Source organism: Pseudonaja textilis, chromosome 1 (genome assembly GCF_049901715.1).
Source record: "Pseudonaja textilis isolate UNSWEBS1 chromosome 1, rPseTex1.2, whole genome shotgun sequence".
NCBI lineage: Eukaryota > Metazoa > Chordata > Lepidosauria > Squamata > Elapidae > Pseudonaja > Pseudonaja textilis.
In genome coordinates, this window is record NC_141990.1 from 167,950,159 (window position 1) to 167,968,063 (window position 17,905).

At 43.6% G+C, this 17,905-nt stretch overlaps 1 protein-coding gene across 3 annotated transcripts in view; it reads right to left on the reverse strand.

Annotated features, from left to right (window-relative positions):
- Positions 1-17,073, reverse strand: part of PARD3B (par-3 family cell polarity regulator beta) — an 897,218-nt gene extending 880,145 nt beyond the window's left edge. For 2 of the 3 annotated variants that reach the window (XM_026707819.2, XM_026707818.2), the window contains exon 1: positions 16,102-17,072. In XM_026707819.2, the coding sequence (XP_026563604.2) occupies positions 16,102-16,275 (174 nt within the window). In that variant the 5' untranslated portion in view covers positions 16,276-17,072. Of the gene's footprint in view, positions 1-16,101 lie in introns of all 3 variants that reach the window. The other variant, XM_087913651.1, reaches the window with a different exon arrangement.
- Between the last annotated feature and the right edge of the window lie 832 nt (positions 17,074-17,905).

A 17,905-nucleotide genomic window follows, 5' to 3' on the forward strand; every position in this document is an offset into this window, starting at 1 on the left:
AGAACCACCCTATCTATCCACATGAAACACACAAGGTCTTTTCTGATTGATAAGGCCAACTCTGAGATATGTCTGGCTGATGTAATGGCCACAAGGAATGACACCTTGCACGTGAGCAGGTGGCTTCATGCAAAGTTTCAAATGGAGAAGAGCTCAGCGCCTGCAGGACCTTCGGCAAGTTCCAGGTGGGGTAATGGTGAACCACTGGTGGCTTCAAATTCGTGGCTCCCTGAAGGAAGGCTCTCACCCTAGGGTGTTGGGCAAGAGTGGTTGAGTCATTGAATGAAAGCACCGAGGCCAAAGAGGCCACCTGTCTCTTTAAGGTATTGGGGGAGAGACCTCTGTCCAAACCATCCTGCAGGAACTCTAACACATTTGCAACAGACACAGCAGTGGGTTCCATCTGGTAACTGGCACACCAACCGCAGAAAATCTTCCACATGGCATCATATATCCTGGTCATGGAAGGTCGTCTAGCTGCCTGGATGACTTTTCTGGAAAACCTCTCCCATTTTAGAAGCCCCCGCTCAAGTGCCAGATGGTCAACCGGAACCATGCTGGCTACAGATGCTCGATCGGACCCTGGCTGAGAGAGACTCTGTGCGGAGGAAATCTCCAAGGTCGGACGATTGACAGGCCTACCAGGTCGGCGAACCAAGGTCACCTGGGCCAGTAAGGGGCTACCAACAAAACCTCTGCCCTCTTCAACAGTACCTTTCTGATTGTCCCCATAATCAGGGGAAGGGGGGAAGGCATACAATAGTCCCTGGAGCCACCTGCACTGGAGAGCATTGACCCCTTCTGCCCCCAGTGCTGGAAACTGCGCAAAGAACCTTGGGAGTTGCGGGTTCACTGGAGATGCAAAGAGGTAGAGAATTGGATGGCCAAACCATTCCGCTATCTCCTGGAGCAGACTTGGATGCAGTCGCCATTCCGACTGGTCAACCATGGCCCTGCTCAACCAGTCTGCCTGCACGTTGGAAACTCCCAAGATGTGTTCTGCTTGTAGGGATAACAGGTGTCTCTCCGCCCACCTGCACAATTGAGTCGCCTCCTGCATCAGGGATCTGGAGCGAGCGCCCCCGACGATTTATGTGGGCCTTGGTGGCCACATTGTCCGCGAAGAGAAGTACATGGCTCCCCCATTGCATCCTGCCTTAGACCCTTGAGAGCTAAGCAGTCAGCCCTGAGCTCTAGCCAATTTATGTTGTGGGCAAGCTCCTCCTGCAACACTGCCCCTGGATGACCTGACTCCATACAGACTGGCATCGGTGGTGATGGTAATCCTCTGGGGCTCCCTGATCCATGGCCTGGGACTGCCACCAATGGAACAAGCAAAGTACCAGCAAGGGTACTCAAACCCTCATTGCTGAGTTGCCCCTGTCTGCCCTCTGATAGGGGAGCAGGAACCACTGCAGGAGCTGGGCATGGAAGCAGGCCCATGGGACAATGCCAATGCATGATATCATCTTGCCTAGAAGTTGAGACAGCAAGGTGATAGGGGCCTCTCTGGAAGACAGGATCTGTGATGTCATGGCCCTTATGCTGTCTCGATGCTCCTGGGAGAGGAAGTCCTGACCCCCAAGTGTCAATGTTGTCCCCAAATGCAAGAGACGAGTCGATGGGATGAGGTGGCATTTGTCCAGGTTTATTGACAACTCATGCTCTCAAAGTATCCTGATTGTTGACATCAGATCCTCCTCTGCCTGTGGCCGGGAAGAGGATACTATCAGGATGTTGTCCAGATAGCACTGGATCCTTATGGGAAAGGGCCTGAGGTATGCCACTACGGCCACCAGGAGCTTGGTAAATGTCCGTGGGGCTGATGACAGGCCAAATGGGACAGCTCTGTACTGAAAATGGTGGCTGCCATAGCAAAACCTCAGGAACTGGCGGTGGTCGGGGTGGAGGGGTACATGGAGGTAGGTCTCCATCAGGTCTACCAAAGCCAAAAAGTCTCCTTTCCCGAATTCCAAGGATGAAGTGGAGGGAGTGCATTTTGAACCTTCAGTATATTAGATGCCTGTTGAGCTCTTTCAAGTTGAGGATTGCTCATCACCCCCACCCCCTGAGGCCTTTGGAATCACAAACACAATTGAGTAAAAACCCTGTCTCTTCTGGTTTCCAGGAACTGGCTGGATGGCATGGATGTCCAGCAGATGTTGAATCACCGATTCCATGAGAGCCCTCTTTGAGGGGTCCCTGGAGATGGGGCAGCACACAAAGGTTTTTGGGGGGAGGAAAGAAACTCCAGGGAGAGACCTGATTGTAAGGTTGCCAGGATCCAAGCATTTGTCATGGTCTCTTCCCACTTCTGCCAGAATAGACCCAGATGGCCCACTATGAGATAAATGGCTTGGGCGTCACTTCTTAGTCTAAAAGGTCTGCTGGATCCCCAGAAGGACCTCTTGCCCTCTGGCCTCTGACGCTCGTTGGCAGCAAAGGCCGGTCGATCGGCCTGAGAAGAGGATCATTGGGAAAAGGGCCTACTTTGATGGGAAAAGCTTGCTCCAGCCTCCCCCGTTTAAAGGAGGGCTTCCTGTAATAGTACAAAGACCTGTAATCAAAACACCTCCCCTAGGAGGGCAGGATTTTCTGCTTATCTCTGGTCTCATTAAAAAGAGATCCAGAGCCTCCCCAAAAAGCCTCTCTCCCTTAAAGGGAGCTGATGCCAGCTTCCATTTGTTTCTGGCGTCCATGTGCCAATTTCATAGTCAGAAGAGCCTATAAGCTGTTACAGAAGAGGCAATGGCTCTGGACAAAAGTTTGATTGAAGTGAGGGTGGCATCTGCAGTCAATTGAGCTGTGGCTATTATCTTATTTAGTCCTCAGGTAGAATTCTGCCCTGCAACTGCATCAGCCATCGCAAAGAAGCATGTGTGAAAAAGGACACAGCCGTGGATGCTATGATGGCCCAGGCGTCGGCTTGATGTGCTCTGCAGAGTACTATCTCCTCCTACCGGTCCTCCGTCTTTAAAACATCCTCCATGCCAGGTGGGCTGACTGATGAGGATGCTAGGGCCGCCACTGGACCATCTACCTTTCGCACTTCAATCATGTCTAAAAGGTCTTGGTCCACATTAAATAGGGTCGACTCCGACCCACTAGGGTGAGTGTACACCTCAGGGGAGTCCCACTGCCTTTTAATCACATCCAAAACGTCTGGGGCACAGGCACAGCATCCACCACTGATGTTTTCTCAGTGAATAAATAAGCTTCCTGATCCTCTCCCTCTGGGGAAAGATCTCGGGTGACCGTGTCCTTCTTTAGATGGGCCATGCTCTTAGCCTTAACCAGCAGAGTCTTAAAAAGAGACTTAAATGAGGGGGAACCTGCTACCTCCAACTCATCTTCTGAAAAGTTCCTTTCCGGTGGGAGGTCCATTTCAGAAACATAACACTGGCTCCTTCCCGATGGAGATGTAGAATGATCTCTGTAGTAGATCATTGCTGTCCTGAAGATTGCCAATGCCCCTGAGGAATGCCTCTGTTAGCATCCAAACAAGGCAACTAGCACTGCTGGTTGACTTCTCCTTGAAATTCTTGTCGAATTACTTGGGAGATCCAGGCTCTCATGAAGACTGGCATCTCTTGCATCTGGTTGCAATCCTGCCACTGTAGGCATAAAAGTGGCCTCAGGTCCAGCTCTGGTTCTGCTGGAGGATTGGCCTCCCAGTCCAGCAGCCATAATCCTTTCTGATTGCTCAGAAACAGTATGAGCAGCCTCTGCCCTAATTTGGAGGATTCCCTGCAAATCTTGAGTACTTGAGCCACCAGGTGACCAGGCAGTCAAATACTGTCTATCTGCCAATTGGTCTTGCTGCCTGCTATCATGGGGAATCAGAGGAGAGATGGCCCTGCTGTCAGCCATCTTGGATTCCCTCACAGCCTTGTCAAATTCTTTATACAAGGCCTTCTGTCTATGCCTAGCCTATATTTCCTCTGCCCTAGAAGGTCTTTTAGGGGCTAGGGCCCTGGCTCTAATTCTAGCTGCTGCCTCTAAGCCAGCAGACCTGGGCTTAGCTGACCCTCTGGCAGCTCTCTCTCTACTCTACTGAGGAGCTGACAATTCCTGATCAGCTCCCCTGGCTGTCATTTTGAGCCTGCCAAAAATAACTGTCACTGACAGAGAGAGAAAAAAAATAAAATAAAAAAATAAAAATTATTTAGCCCAAGGCTGGCTGCTCTGGCTAAAGCAGCCGTTCACCACTTCAGGAGGGAAATGCGACCAAGAAGTGGTAATTAGCTCAACACAGCTTCACAATAATAGGCAGTTTAAAAGTCAAAGAAAAAAAGTTGACCTTTTAAAACTGCAACAAACCCTGATAGATCAGTGACTTGTGAGCTGAAAGTGCTGGCTGCACCACAGTTAACTCCAGGCAGACTTAAGCATTTAGCAGCTGCCGCAGTGCTCTGGTCCCTGGTAAGGGGGTCTGAATCTAATATCCAGGTGGTAGACAACCCCCAGCCAGGACAAACCTAGAGTGAACTGCAGGATTGCCCCGAATGGAAACAGCTGCCCACGCAAAAGGCAGTGTGAAGTGCCTCGCAGTAACTGAGGCTGTAAAATCAAAGGGGAAATGACTTTGGAGCCACACCTAATTATCAGAGCTGACTCCAGCCCAGCCCGGGCCACACGGGCTCTCATGGGCACTCTCCGCCCTCAATCCAACCAGAAGTCAACAAAAAAAACCAATAACCAGCAAAATCAACAAGCCAAAAATAAAAGGAAAATAAAAAGGCATGAAGAACAAGAAAACAGCTAAACCAGCAAGCCTCTTAGCTGTCAAACCTCTCTCCTAATGACAACGAAAAACCAAATATCCAGGGAATAGAAATATTCTTCTAAACTTTCAACAATTCCTTCAACAATGTCCCTGTAAAGGTGGTCTGATTGAGCTGAGACTGAGTGAAGAACTGGGGACCGTTACCGGGGAGAGGGGGTCCTCAGTTTTTCAACTCGGTCTGCAGAGCTAGGAGACTAGAGACTACCTATCCTGGATTCTCCCTTCGACTCAGTGGAGAACTGGGCCACTCACTCCACAGGACTGATGTTGTAGGGCAAGGCTGCCAAATACACGGCCCGTGGGATGAATGCGTCACATGCTGACCATGCCCACACCTGGTTTAGTGAAGGGGAGAAAGTCCCGATACATCCTGTGATGCACCGTGACAATGTGAGGTTGTCACCCCGTTGTAGGGAAACAGGAGAGAAACTGTACCTATTGTACTTAGGCTTTTCACAGAAAGTTTTTACAGGTGCAAGGAGGGCTAACAGAAGACACTAAGAAATCTGCACTGGAAAATCCAACTTTTAGATTCTGTATTCAGCACATTCATTGCAGTTTTTCATTCTGACAATAACTGTCAACTATTTTTATTATTACCAGCTTAATCTCAGTTTTAAAATATATTTTAGATTATTAATAAAAAATAAACTTTATTAGCAGACATAAAACTGTCAGAAATGAGAAAAGAAAGCCACAGAAGTGAAAGAAAAATATGCCACAGACAGACGGAAGGAAGTAGTAGTGATTTAGCGGTAATAACTATAGGAAACACCAAGATCCCCTAATATTATAGTCCTTACAGAAGAAATTAATATGCATAGCATATTAAGGTTTTAGTTCTTTTTAATGCTATGCTACAAAATCACCTTTCAATTATATAGGACCCTGCCTATGAATAATACTGAGTTCTCTCTTAAACTTGACAAGCAATCATCCATAATTCTCACTGTACCATGAGGCACTGATACACAAAAGTGATACTTGAGCTTATTAATATGCTTGTCATGATGAGCAAATTTGAGTGTTGTACAGCTTAATTAAGATTTTCTATTCAAGAAAATATATTGTTGCACCAGAGGCAAATTAGAGAATTGTTGATTGTAAAAGGATAAATTTGTATTTAGATAGATAGGAGAGTACATAATTCTGCATATGTTTGAATAAGCACATCTAAAAATTCAGCTCATGGTTACTACTGCTATGACATATAATAATCCTGTCCATCAGGAAAATTAAGCATCACTCTTGCAGAACAAGCAAAAAACGTCAATCCATGTTAAACTAAAATAAATTATTAAAATTAATATCCGTTATTAAAACCATTAATTTTTTTCTACACATTTGCACAAACACATGATATTGATTTAGAAATGTTACCAAAATGCTAATCAAGAACTCAACAGTCTATCAAATTTATAGGACTGAAACACATTTCTGCAAATTTCACCTCTATCCTTAAGCCAGCTATTAGGGTTATTTTAATCGAAGTTTCACTTTGTAAAAGGGGCATAGACTGCTAACTACCTAAAAGTAGTCTCCAATTCAATCCTAAAAATCAATTATTTGAAATAAGTATAGTTGTTTGCATTTGCAATGAAAAACTAATTGTCCATCCCAAAATCCGTTGGTTAATTAGGCACTGATTTATAAAAATCCATGTTAATTACTGCTAATCACCTTAGTTTTCTTTAACTATTTGCAAAACCAGTTATAAATTATAATCATGAAGTATTCAGTTGGTTGCATGCATGAAGTATCTCTAATTAAATTACAGGTTATAGCAAAATCCTTATTTCTCTAAATAAAGGGAAACAAAACCCCTAAATCATGAATACAAATCTCTGTGTTAGATTAGATATCAGAGACAAGTTTTTTTAAAAAAAAAATCTGTCATGGCAAAGAAGCCACATTTTTAATAAACATACCATGTGTTTTAATCCAAGCCTTGTTATTAAACTCATTTGAAAAATATCAGCAATCATTACATTCATCAAGAGTAGATTAATTTGAAGCATTTTTTTCTTTAAAACAGCTTAATCTCTAGTGTGCAATATGACCAAAATGATTTTTTTTTCTTCCTGGAATATATTAATTGGGTCTTACTAACTTCCTCCTGGCCACCGCACAAAAACATCCAGCCAATCAGCAGAAATGTATCTGTGGCTGCTATTTTATTCCCTAATGTACTCTTCATGTCTCCTGAACTTGGAAAACTTAAAAAAAAATCTGCCAAATTGAGGAATGTCAGAACACGTGAAGGAATCTGTAATAATAATGCTTCGTTTCCCCCCACATTTTGGAACGGGGTTGATTTGTTCTAAGCTTGCACAATCTGAGTGAGCTGCTTTGATCTCACAGAAATGTACACTTTTGCAAAAAGATTTAAAATCTTTATTTTTAATAATGTAGCAGACCACATATAACCCATATATAAATTTTTCCATGCTTGATGGAGTTTTAACAAAACTGGCTATTTAAGAAAGGCATTGCCAAATAAATCTTAAAAGTGATTCATTGATTTCAATAAACTAATCTCTCTACAAATAACAAGATCAACTCCTAAGGCACAATACAGTTCTTCTTAGCACTAAAGACTTATATACCTCTCCATAGTGCTTTATAGCATTATCTGAGCAGTTTATAACATCAGCATATTGCCTTCAACAATCTGGGTCCTTATTTTGCCACTCTCAGAAGGATGGAAGGCTGACTCAACCTCAAGACCCATCAGGGTAGAACTCCAGGCTGAGGGCAGTTAGCCTGCACTACTGCATTCTAACCACTGTGCCACCACTGCTGTTCTTAATTGGATGCTAACCTTATTTTAAAATAAGATGGAGGCATTCCTTACTGTTCTTATTCTTAAAAGGCCGGCTACAAATAGAAATAATCCTAGGATTCTTCATCAAGCTTTTTTTTATACAACCACGCAGCTCAAATCATACATTTCTCTCCAACTATCTGAAAAGTATGCATTTTATACAGAAGTTAAATATCCTCTCAACTTTAGACACAATCTCTGAAACAGAAACAAGATTACAAATAAATATGAAAGAATTGTCAACATTACTATCTTATGCGAAATCTTTAAAAGTATCAGTATTAATGATACTGTATAACAGACTTTTCCAAGCAGCTGATTTCCTCAATTACGTTGTGCCATAGGGTATACTAGGTTTGCCCCAACTTTATCTATAGATCTATAACATCTTAACCTAAGGCACACCTTGTTCAAATACACTAGATGTAACAAGTGACATTGTTTTTAGAAGTGGATGTGTCACAGCAATATTGTCTAAGTATTTTGTTATATTACAAATCCCTGCTTATTCCCTTCTGTCTCTTTTAAAGTATAAAATGGGCATTGGTACTTACCTGATGAGCCCTTTCTGTGTGAACTGAGAAGAGCATCCATGACTGGGAGGTGCTTCTGTCTCTTGACCGATAGGCTGGGCTTAATTCTGAGGGCACTCCTCCTCCACGGGACTCCTCCTTAGCGTCCCCAGTTTTGGCAAAGTCGAAGTGATGAAATTATCTTCTTTCTTCTTCACCATTGTTTGAATGCTTGGCCGGAATAGGACCCCACCAGATGGAATCAGGATGGGGCTGGATTCTCTTCACAGCTCACAGAGCAAGGGCAAATCAGGTAAATGTCAATACCATTCTCCAGATGAGTTGTTCAGAGCATGCATGATGTGTCCTATGGGAGGGTCTCCGTCTGGTTTGGAGTCCCCTCTTGGTCCCCGTGGACCCATTGTAAAACTCTCCTACCGAAGCTGGCCTCTGCAGAGGTGAAGACATCTATCTTATAGTGCCTGATAAAAGGCCCAAGTTGCCACTCTACAAATTCCTTCTATTGGCGCTTGCATGGCCCACGCGGCTGATGTCGCAGCACTCCTGGTCAAATGTGCTATGATGCCCCAGGGCACTGGCAATGACTGAGTCTCGTCTTAATAATTGTGGCTCTCAGTCACCTGCCCACAGTCGATGTGACCTTGTGTCCTTGAGTAGTTAGCTCTTCCTAAAAACTGCCATGTGGACTATGTATATATGGAGACCGTGTCTCACTAGATGATGTCATTGACACTCAAGACCATGTGCTGGTCTTGGACAGAAATTCGGGAGTATAAGCTCCTGTGCTCTGTGGAAGGCCGAACTTAATTTTGGGGTGAAGGTTGGATCTGTTGGAATGGAAAATGCAGAGGTCTTGTCTGACTGATAAGGCGGCTAGTTCCGAAATTCGTCTTGCTGATGTTATTGCTACTAAGAAAACCACCTTGTATGTGAGTAAGAGGAGACTCGTGGTTTTCAGGGGCTCAAAGGGGTGTTTCGTGAATGCTTGAGTACCTTGTTTAGGTCCCTGGTGGGATAACGGTGCATCACTGGGGGGGTCTTAAATTTGTGGCCCCTTGAATAAAGCTGCATATTCATGGGTGATGGAATGGACCTCAGATCCCCCCAGGAGATGACTGAGCAGTATGGTGCAGTCTGGGCAGTATGGTGCCACCAACAATAGCTCTGTTTTCTCTTCTAGAAGTTTCTGAATCACCTTGGGAATCAGCAGAAGTGGGGGAAAGGCATATAGAAGGCCTGAAGGCCAGCGGCAACAAAGCACATTGACATCCTCCACTCCTTGAGACAGGTATCTGAAGATGAACCTTGGGAGCCATGTGTCAAGGGGCAAGGCAAACAAGTCTGATTGGTTGACCGAACCTCTGAGCCATCTTCTGGAACAATCCTGGATGCAGACACCACTCTGAATGGTCGACAGTGGCCCTGCTCAACCAGTCTGCCTGTTTGACAGACGTGAGATGTGTTCCACCTTGATGAAGATTACATTCTTTTCTGCCCAAAGGCACTTTCTCTCTGCCTCCCTGAGTTGTCTTGAGTGTGTGCCCGTCTGTTTATGTGGGCCTTTGTTGTCACATTGTCAGTTAAGATGGGGACATGCTGGGCGTCCAGATCTGATGGTCTCCCTGATCCAGGCATCTGAGGTTGAGGAATCCCATTGATCTGCAAACAGTTTCAGCCATCCACCAATGGGAGCCTCGGCAGAGGACTTACTTGGGACGGTGGAATGACTTGTTTCCTGCCCCTCTCTTTGTCTGCCATCCCCTTCTATTTCTGTCTCCAAAGTCAGATCTGCTGCCCCTGTCTGTACACAGAGGGTCTATGGAATCTTGGGGAATAAGATCCCTGGTAGAAAGGATGAAAGGACCCCCTTTGAAAGGGCTGGGAATTCCTATTATCGGATTTACAAAAAAGAGAGAGGAGAATCTTTTTCTTATTTCTGGATTCTACCAAGAGTGGATCAAGGGCAGTCCCAAACTATTTGTCTCCTGTAATTGGAGATAAGGCAAGCTTCCACTTATGCTTGATATCAGCTTGCTAGTGTCTGAGCCAGAGTAATTGCTGTGCTGTGATTTGGGATGCTATGGCTCTTGATGAGAATTTAACCGAATTGAAAGCTGCGGCCACAGAAAATTCTGCGGCCACTGTCAGTTTGACTATGTCCTGATGCACTCTGGTATTTGAGGCTGGGATAGATTCCCTCAGGTGATAGAACCATCTTAGGGAGGATCTGATAAAAAAAAGATGCAGCTGTGGTTGCTCTGATGGCCCATGCGTCTGCTTGATGCGCCCTATGCAGAGCTAACTCCGCTCTCTTGCCCTCTGGTTTAAGGGCTTCCTCCACCTCATTGGGATTAGTGGAGGAGGATGCTAGAGCTACCACAGATTCATCGACCTCGGGGGTGTTCAGGGAGTTAGAAAAATCTGATGCCAGATTGTAAAACTTTCTATTGTATCCCGTAGGAGTGGGATACGCAGCAGCAGAGGCCCATTGTTTTTGAACCAAATCAGAGAACATCTGCAGAACTGGGATTATGTCTGCCTCAGTGACTGGTTGACAGAATATTAAGTCATCCAACTCCTCCTGTATTAGTGTTGGTTGAGAGGAGGGTGTAGGCTTGTCAAGGCGTGCTGTGTTTTTCACTTTGAACAAAAGGGACTTAAACAGCTGAGGACAGAACAAGTAAATGTCAGCTGATCAGTGACTAGATCCTGATCATCTGACATGCCCTTCTCTAGTTGTTCCACCTCTGACAGGGCCAAATCGCTGTCATGGGAGAAACCTGACTCAACTTGTTCCAATTGGTCTGTTTGGCCTTCCCTGTCTTGCTTGACCTGGTCAGGCATGTGTGGGATTGTATAAATCTCCCCTTGGGGAGGTACCTGAGGATGAGTGGGCTCCGCCCTGCTTTGTGACTGTAGTGATTGGGAATCATAGTCAGGAGCAACTGGTTGCTGCCTAGCCAGAACGGCTTGTTGTACTCCCATTGTGATGCCTTGTCTTATCGCTAACTCCATCCAAGCTCTCATCTGCGCAGGGATCTCCTCTGGGAGAGATTCCTCTGGATGGAGGCCTGCCGCTGTTGGAGTAAATGTGGCCTCAGGGGCCCTTCGTGGTACAGGTACTGCTGTTGAGGTGCTAGGTTGATCTTGTAGGACCGTGTTTCATCTAAATTGAATTGACAGATCCAGCGGAGGAAGTGGAGGGGAGCTTTGAGCCGGACCGGGCCTTAGGGGAGATGAAGGTTGATTATTCTTCTTGGCCTCCCGCATGTACTTTTTCATTTTTTTTCAAGTGCCTTCTGGCACCTTTCGGCGTCTTCCTCTGTGGCCTTGGAAGGTCTCTTAGACTCCTTTGATTTGCTCTGGGCTCTAGACATGGCTCTCGTAGTTGATGCTCTAGAGCTACTACTGCTTGCCATTGTAATCTTTGAATTATAAAATAGATAAGGAATATATATCCAGGAATGTGCAGGGAACCCTTAATATTAATTCTGTTTTTCTTTTTCTTAAAATATGAATATTAATATATGTTTTATTATTATTATTATTCCTGCAACAGCACAGGCAGACTTTGGCCTAGGTGCTGGCTGTTGTACTGCTGAAAGAATGGTCTGTGATGGTTTAGCCAACTAAATTTCTTCAGTGAAACCCCAAGGGTAGAGGATTAAGTCCGAAGGACCCCTTGGGGCTGTATAAAGACAGCCCTGGTTGGGATATTGCTTCCCACCAGCTGATTTATTTCAGATGCTGGTGAACCCCCATGCAGTCAATCTGTATGCAAAATGGTGCCGGCCGTTAATTTGGCACACTGAGACTGATTTAGCAGCAATTTCCTGTCTGGAAGCCAATCCAAAGGCAAAAAGCCTCACCAATGGCTCCAAAAAGAGCGGAGAGGGGTAAAGGCGCTGATACTGCCCCTCTCCAGCATTCTCTCCATGGGGGAAAAGCCTCGGGCCGTTTATTGTTTAGTGCAAACACGACCCATGCTTGCTGTTTTGCAATGGTGCTGCTTGTAAACTACAGTTAGCAATGGCAAGGGAAAGTTTTTCCTAACTTGAGGGGTTGCGTTTTGGAACACGCTACCTCGATCCACCCTTGGAGCACCAATAGCACTCTCAGCAAGATTAAACGACAGTTAATTGCTTCGGAAGCTCCCTGTGGCTCCTTGCTGACACATGTAGCCCGAAGGCAGCTGAAACGCTACAATCAAACCCTTTGTTTTTCTGATGTTGATGTCTTTGCTCCTATTCCAGCCAAGGTAAGAGAAAAAGCTGCCTGTTCGTGGGAAGGCTGAGCAAAAACTGGGGACACTAAGGAGGAGTCCCCGTGGAGGAGGAGGAGTGTCCTCAGAATTAAGCCCAGCCTATCGGACAAGAGACAGAAGCACCTCCAGTCATGGATACACTTCACAGCTCATCTGGAGAATGTCTGTTTTAAAAGTTCAGCTCACAGAGGATACAGGAAAAAGATTGACTTGGGAGTCCTAACTAAACTGAGGAACCTCATACATTACAAATATGACCTAATGAACTGAGGAATGTTTCTTTCAAATTCTGTAATTGCCTGATGAAATAAATTGAAGAATCTGAATAGTTGCTTAAGTAATTACTAGTGTCAATTCAGGCTTGAGATGAATAATTAGGCACTTCAGATACTAAGTACTAATAACTCAAAACATTTATCAAAGGCAGAAGAAACTAAGTCTTCATTTTTCCTCTCTGAAAATACTGTTCAAGAGCAAAATTTAATTATCTACCCAACACAATCCCCATCTATAACTCTGATTTCATGCCAATATTTTAATTTTTACAGATAATTTGCTGGAAAAAAAGATATACTGAACTGGTAAGACCTGATGCAACTGAGCAATGAACAAGTTTCTAAGAGAGCTGTAAGTTTCACAGAAAGGTAAGATTGTACAAGACTTTCCAGTCTCCTATTGTTTCAACACTTGTTCACTCAAGACTTTAATATATTAATATTAGAATTACAAGGCAAGAATTTAAAGTTTACACATGTAAAAATACAGATGTACAACTTCCAGCAATACAAGGATCATGTCAGGCCTTGCATGCTATGTCAAAAGCCACCTTCCAGTGGAATAGTGGCAAGAAAAATCTTTGAAAAGTTTCACTAGATTTGTCAGTGGAAGAGTTAAACATTCAGATACCATTATTAGCAATAGGTTTACAGCAGAGGTGGTGAACTGTCTTCTCTCTCTGCTGATGGCATACTTGAACATCTCTGAGCAAAAAAGCAGGGTAAAAAACAAAACCTAACTGTATTTCATGAGCATCTGTCCTCAATATTAAATGCAGTTAATAGCACTCTCCAATAAAAAAAAATCCAACTTTCCTTCCACATTAAAAATTATAATTTGGCAATCACTTGAGCCTGTGCTCAAGACATTTGGGGACTGTATGTAACTCTAGAAGTTCAGATTTTACATGTCTGATTTACGAGTCATATTCCAATCATACCTCTCCTTGATTATCTCCTAACAAGCTAAGAAGAAACTTAGACCCAATAAAAAAGCAACAAGCCATGAATTCCAGTTCAGATATAATATAAACTAAATTATGAAGACATTATGGATTTAGATAGTCTCTCTGAAAAGAGAAGCCATGAAGGAGAAATAAAGTAGCATTGATCAGAACACAGAAGCATTGTGGCTTACTGTTATATTGGAACAAATTCAATGTGCTGTGCTGTTCTGTATAAAAACTTTTTTTTTGCAAAGTATCGAGAATTACTAACTTGGAAGTTTTTCCTAGATTCCTTCTCAATGATTTCCATATACAGGGGGTCTTTTTGATAAAAGATTACCTAGAATACGCATCATCATCATCAAGAAAATGTTCCTGCAATCAGCTCAATTCTAAATTGGTGGTATGGCACATACTCAGGTGTCTAAGTTGCATGATGTTTACAGAACAGTAAAAATAAACTCTCTGAGAGTGCCTGATTTACATTTTACTTAGACATAATTTACACATTGAAGTTATACTCTGGTAAAAGTTATACAGTCTGGTAAAGACAAATTAGCACAAATACATTCATTTCCATATCAAGCCTTTGAAGAGGATTTGTTCATACTGGTGACATATGAACAACAGTACTTTTGTATGCTCTTCCACAGGAACCATGAGGCAGATTCTAGATTTATGGGATACAACGACTAATTCCAGACCAGTGACCACATTTTCACTTTTTATTCACTTTTATTTAAAATAGCTCAGACGGGCCACTGAGAAAATGAACAGAACAGCAACTGTCACTGTACTATCAATCTTCATTTATCAAAAGTGGTAATCCATTTAATTGTGGGTTAATTAATCTACTTAATTGTGTGGCTCTGATAGGCATACTGTCTGGGAACTTATAGGGAAGGGCTACACAATACTTCAAATGTAAAGGCAAAAAGATGCTTGGAAAATACAGGGGCATACCAATAGCCTCTAGCTGTAGTACCTTAAATCATATTTTCCCTGTAGCTACAGAGTGCAAGGAAAAGACAGATGCTTTCATTAGTTATAAGCAAGTGCTATGTAGGCAACCCAATATTGAAGTTCCCTTTGCCTTTGAAGCTAAAGCACTGCATAGCTTTATTACAAATTAAACTATCAAGTGAGCAGATGTTAAAAATACTATCAATAATATGGAAGAAATAAGATCCAGATGTCAATAAAAATTATGGTTTGCACCATTGGTGAAATTTAAGGGACTGACAGGAGGAAAACAGGGCAGAATTGACATATTCAGCTTGTAATATAAAAACAGAAAGAACACAATCATAAAAATTCAGCCACATCTTCATGCTTTTTTAGAGATTGTCAGACACATTAATATGGAAGCTTCAGATTGGCTGACTCTTGTTTCTATTTGGGCTTTTTCCAATCACTGAGATAAACAAGGAATTGCAATGCATTATTTAAGAGGACATGAGTTCAAGAGCAGAGGACCTGAATGTTGTAGATGGAGTAGTCATCACTCAATAGAAGAGAAGAGAAGAGAAGATTGGCCAAGTGTGACTGGACACACAAGGAATTTGTCTTGGTGCATATGCTCTCAGTGTACATAAAAGAAAAGATACATTCATCAAGAGTCAAGAATCATCAGGTACAATACTTAATAATAGTCATAGGATACAATAAGCGATCAAATCATACTAGGAAACAGTCAATAAAAATCATTAGGATACAAGCAACAAGGTTACAGTCATAAGTGGGAGGAGATGGGTGAAAGGAAGGATAGAAGGATTAATAGTAATGCAGACTTAATAATTTGACAGTGTTGAGGGAATTGTTGTAGGAGAGTGATGGCATTGGGGAAAAAACTGTTCTTGTGTCTATTTGTTCTGGGAATAGGGAATGTTTTTGAAGAACATTCTTGAGAATCTGGTAAATGGAATAACTATATTAATATAGATGTTTAGGTCTTTTATTGAGAATAACATTCTCCAGTTTAATCCATTTCTGGTAATTGATCAACAGTGACATTAAAGAAAACACTGAGCGACACAATAATTCTCTACATCCAATCTCCCAAATTTATTCACAAAAATTTTATTTGCCATCTTTAAAATACTTCTCTGGTCTCTTGCTTTTGAGTTTTAGTATCCGCTAATGATTGGGCAGTACCACACATATAACTAATGAGATCTAAATATCTAAGTCTGATCACAGACGTATTTGTATAAATTACTAAGATTTAAAGGTGAATCAGCATATGAAAGATGTGATAGAGAAACAGAAAAGATTAAGTTTCACAATTTCAACCTATTTAGTGTCATTTCTGATATTAGCAACTTTTGCATTAAAAAAAACTCAGAATAGGTTTTCCCCGCTCAAAATGCCTATGCATGCAGTGGAAAGATGAAGCCAATCACACTTCACAAGGAATAGTTAAGTAGCAGGTGACTTTGCCTATAGTGTGTTACAGCAGAAGTCAATACTTACCTTTTCTTTGGTTCTTAAGTACCTCTGTAGAGCCTGGTGGGTTAAATCTCTAACCCGGATTTGTCCATCTTTACAAGGAACTACAATCCCCGTCTTGCCAAAACAAACTGTCACTTTCATCTCATCCAAATAAAAACAAAGGTAGATGGTTCTTTTTTTAAAAAAATGGCACATTCAGAAAGAGGGAATGGGTGGGGGGGGGAGTACCAAATAGCCTCGCAGTAATCGGGACCTTGATTTGAAATGCAAAACTCAGCAAACTGTAAACTCCCGAAGACAAAGGTTAAACTACTCTCGGCAGCAGCAGGTGTTTATGTTTTGACACTGCGGGAAGAGGGGAGGAAGGAAGGAAGGAAGAGAAAGGGGGACAAGGAGCCAGAATTCCTCAGAAATGGTAGGACAGAGGCCTGGCAGGCAAAGACAAGCTGTAAACCACTTAACCCTCGTCTTGGAGGGAAGCAAAACGGCAACAAAGGCCACACACTAAGTTTCTCAAGGCGGAAGAGAAGACTATTGGGTTCAATCTACAGAAAGTGCCGCCCGAAGCCTGTAACTGAGCACGGGAAGAATTGAGCAACTACTCGGATTCCCGCTTTTGGACAAACACCTCCCCCCCCCCTTAAACAGGAACCCAGAGATGCGAGAGCTTAGGAAGCGATAGCCCCGCGCGACCCCAGCTAGGAGATAGAGAAAAGCAGGTCGCTGCACCGACACCACTTCCTCCTCCTCAGACTGCTCGGGGGCAGGAGAAAGAAGGAAGCTCTCGCAGGCCGAGCCTAGGGCTACAGCAAACCACAGCCCCCGCCGCGCCCCATGCCCGGCCTGGCAACTCTTTCTTCTTCACACCCCACTCTTCCGGGCCTCTCCGCCGCCACTTCTGTACAGCCACTTCAACTCCCGCCCCTTCTCGCGCGCTCGCCTCCCCGGCTCTCGCTCTCTTGTTTCCCCCGCCTCCCCTCGCGCCCGGAGGCTCAGCGAAGCAAGTCGGCGTTTGGGGTGTGGGTGGGTCGGTGGGTGTTGCTTCCTAATTATTCCCACCCAGTAAGCGAGCCCTGCGTGGCTCTTAAAGGGTCCGCCGCGCCGCCTCTTTCGACCTGCGCTGGATTCTGGAAAAGAGGCGCACCCGCAAATCCAAAGCAACCAATTCCGCTGAACCTTGCAAGAGAAGGAAGGTTCAACTAGTTCGGAGCCTGTGCCTTTGGGTTATAAGGAAAACAGATCAGGAAGAACAATGAAGTCCTGGGCTTGTTTGTTTTCGCGACAATTAAGGGAACCACTTCACACAGTCTTACGCACAGAAGTTTTTGCTTTATAGTAAACAAGTACGAAAAACCCTTTTGGGCAACTGTCAAATTCTCTTGCTCCAACGTTTTGGATTGTTTGTTTCCGATTATTTCTTTTGGAAAGAATGCTGCCTACCTCCTCTCCTTTATGCAAAGCGGCTGGAAAAACAAGCGGGGAAATTCTTAAAATGTCCTATTAACTAGTAAAAAAAACAGGACTAGTGTATTTTGGTATATTGAGATTTATTTCCAGTCCTGTAGCTTAGATACACACACTTCTTTTGTGCCTTCAAGTCAGCCTTGCCTCCAGGTGACTGCTTGGACTCCCTGTAGTTTTCTTGGCAAGTGGTTTGTCCTTGCTTCCTTTCTAGACCTGAGAAGAATGACTGGCTGAAGTCACCCAGGTGGCTTTGTGCTTAAGGTGGAACCAGAACTCTTAACTGCTAATCATAACCTAGCTTAAGAATAACCATTGAGTTTGCTCCACAGCCAAATAAACCAATTATGGCTTATTGAAATAT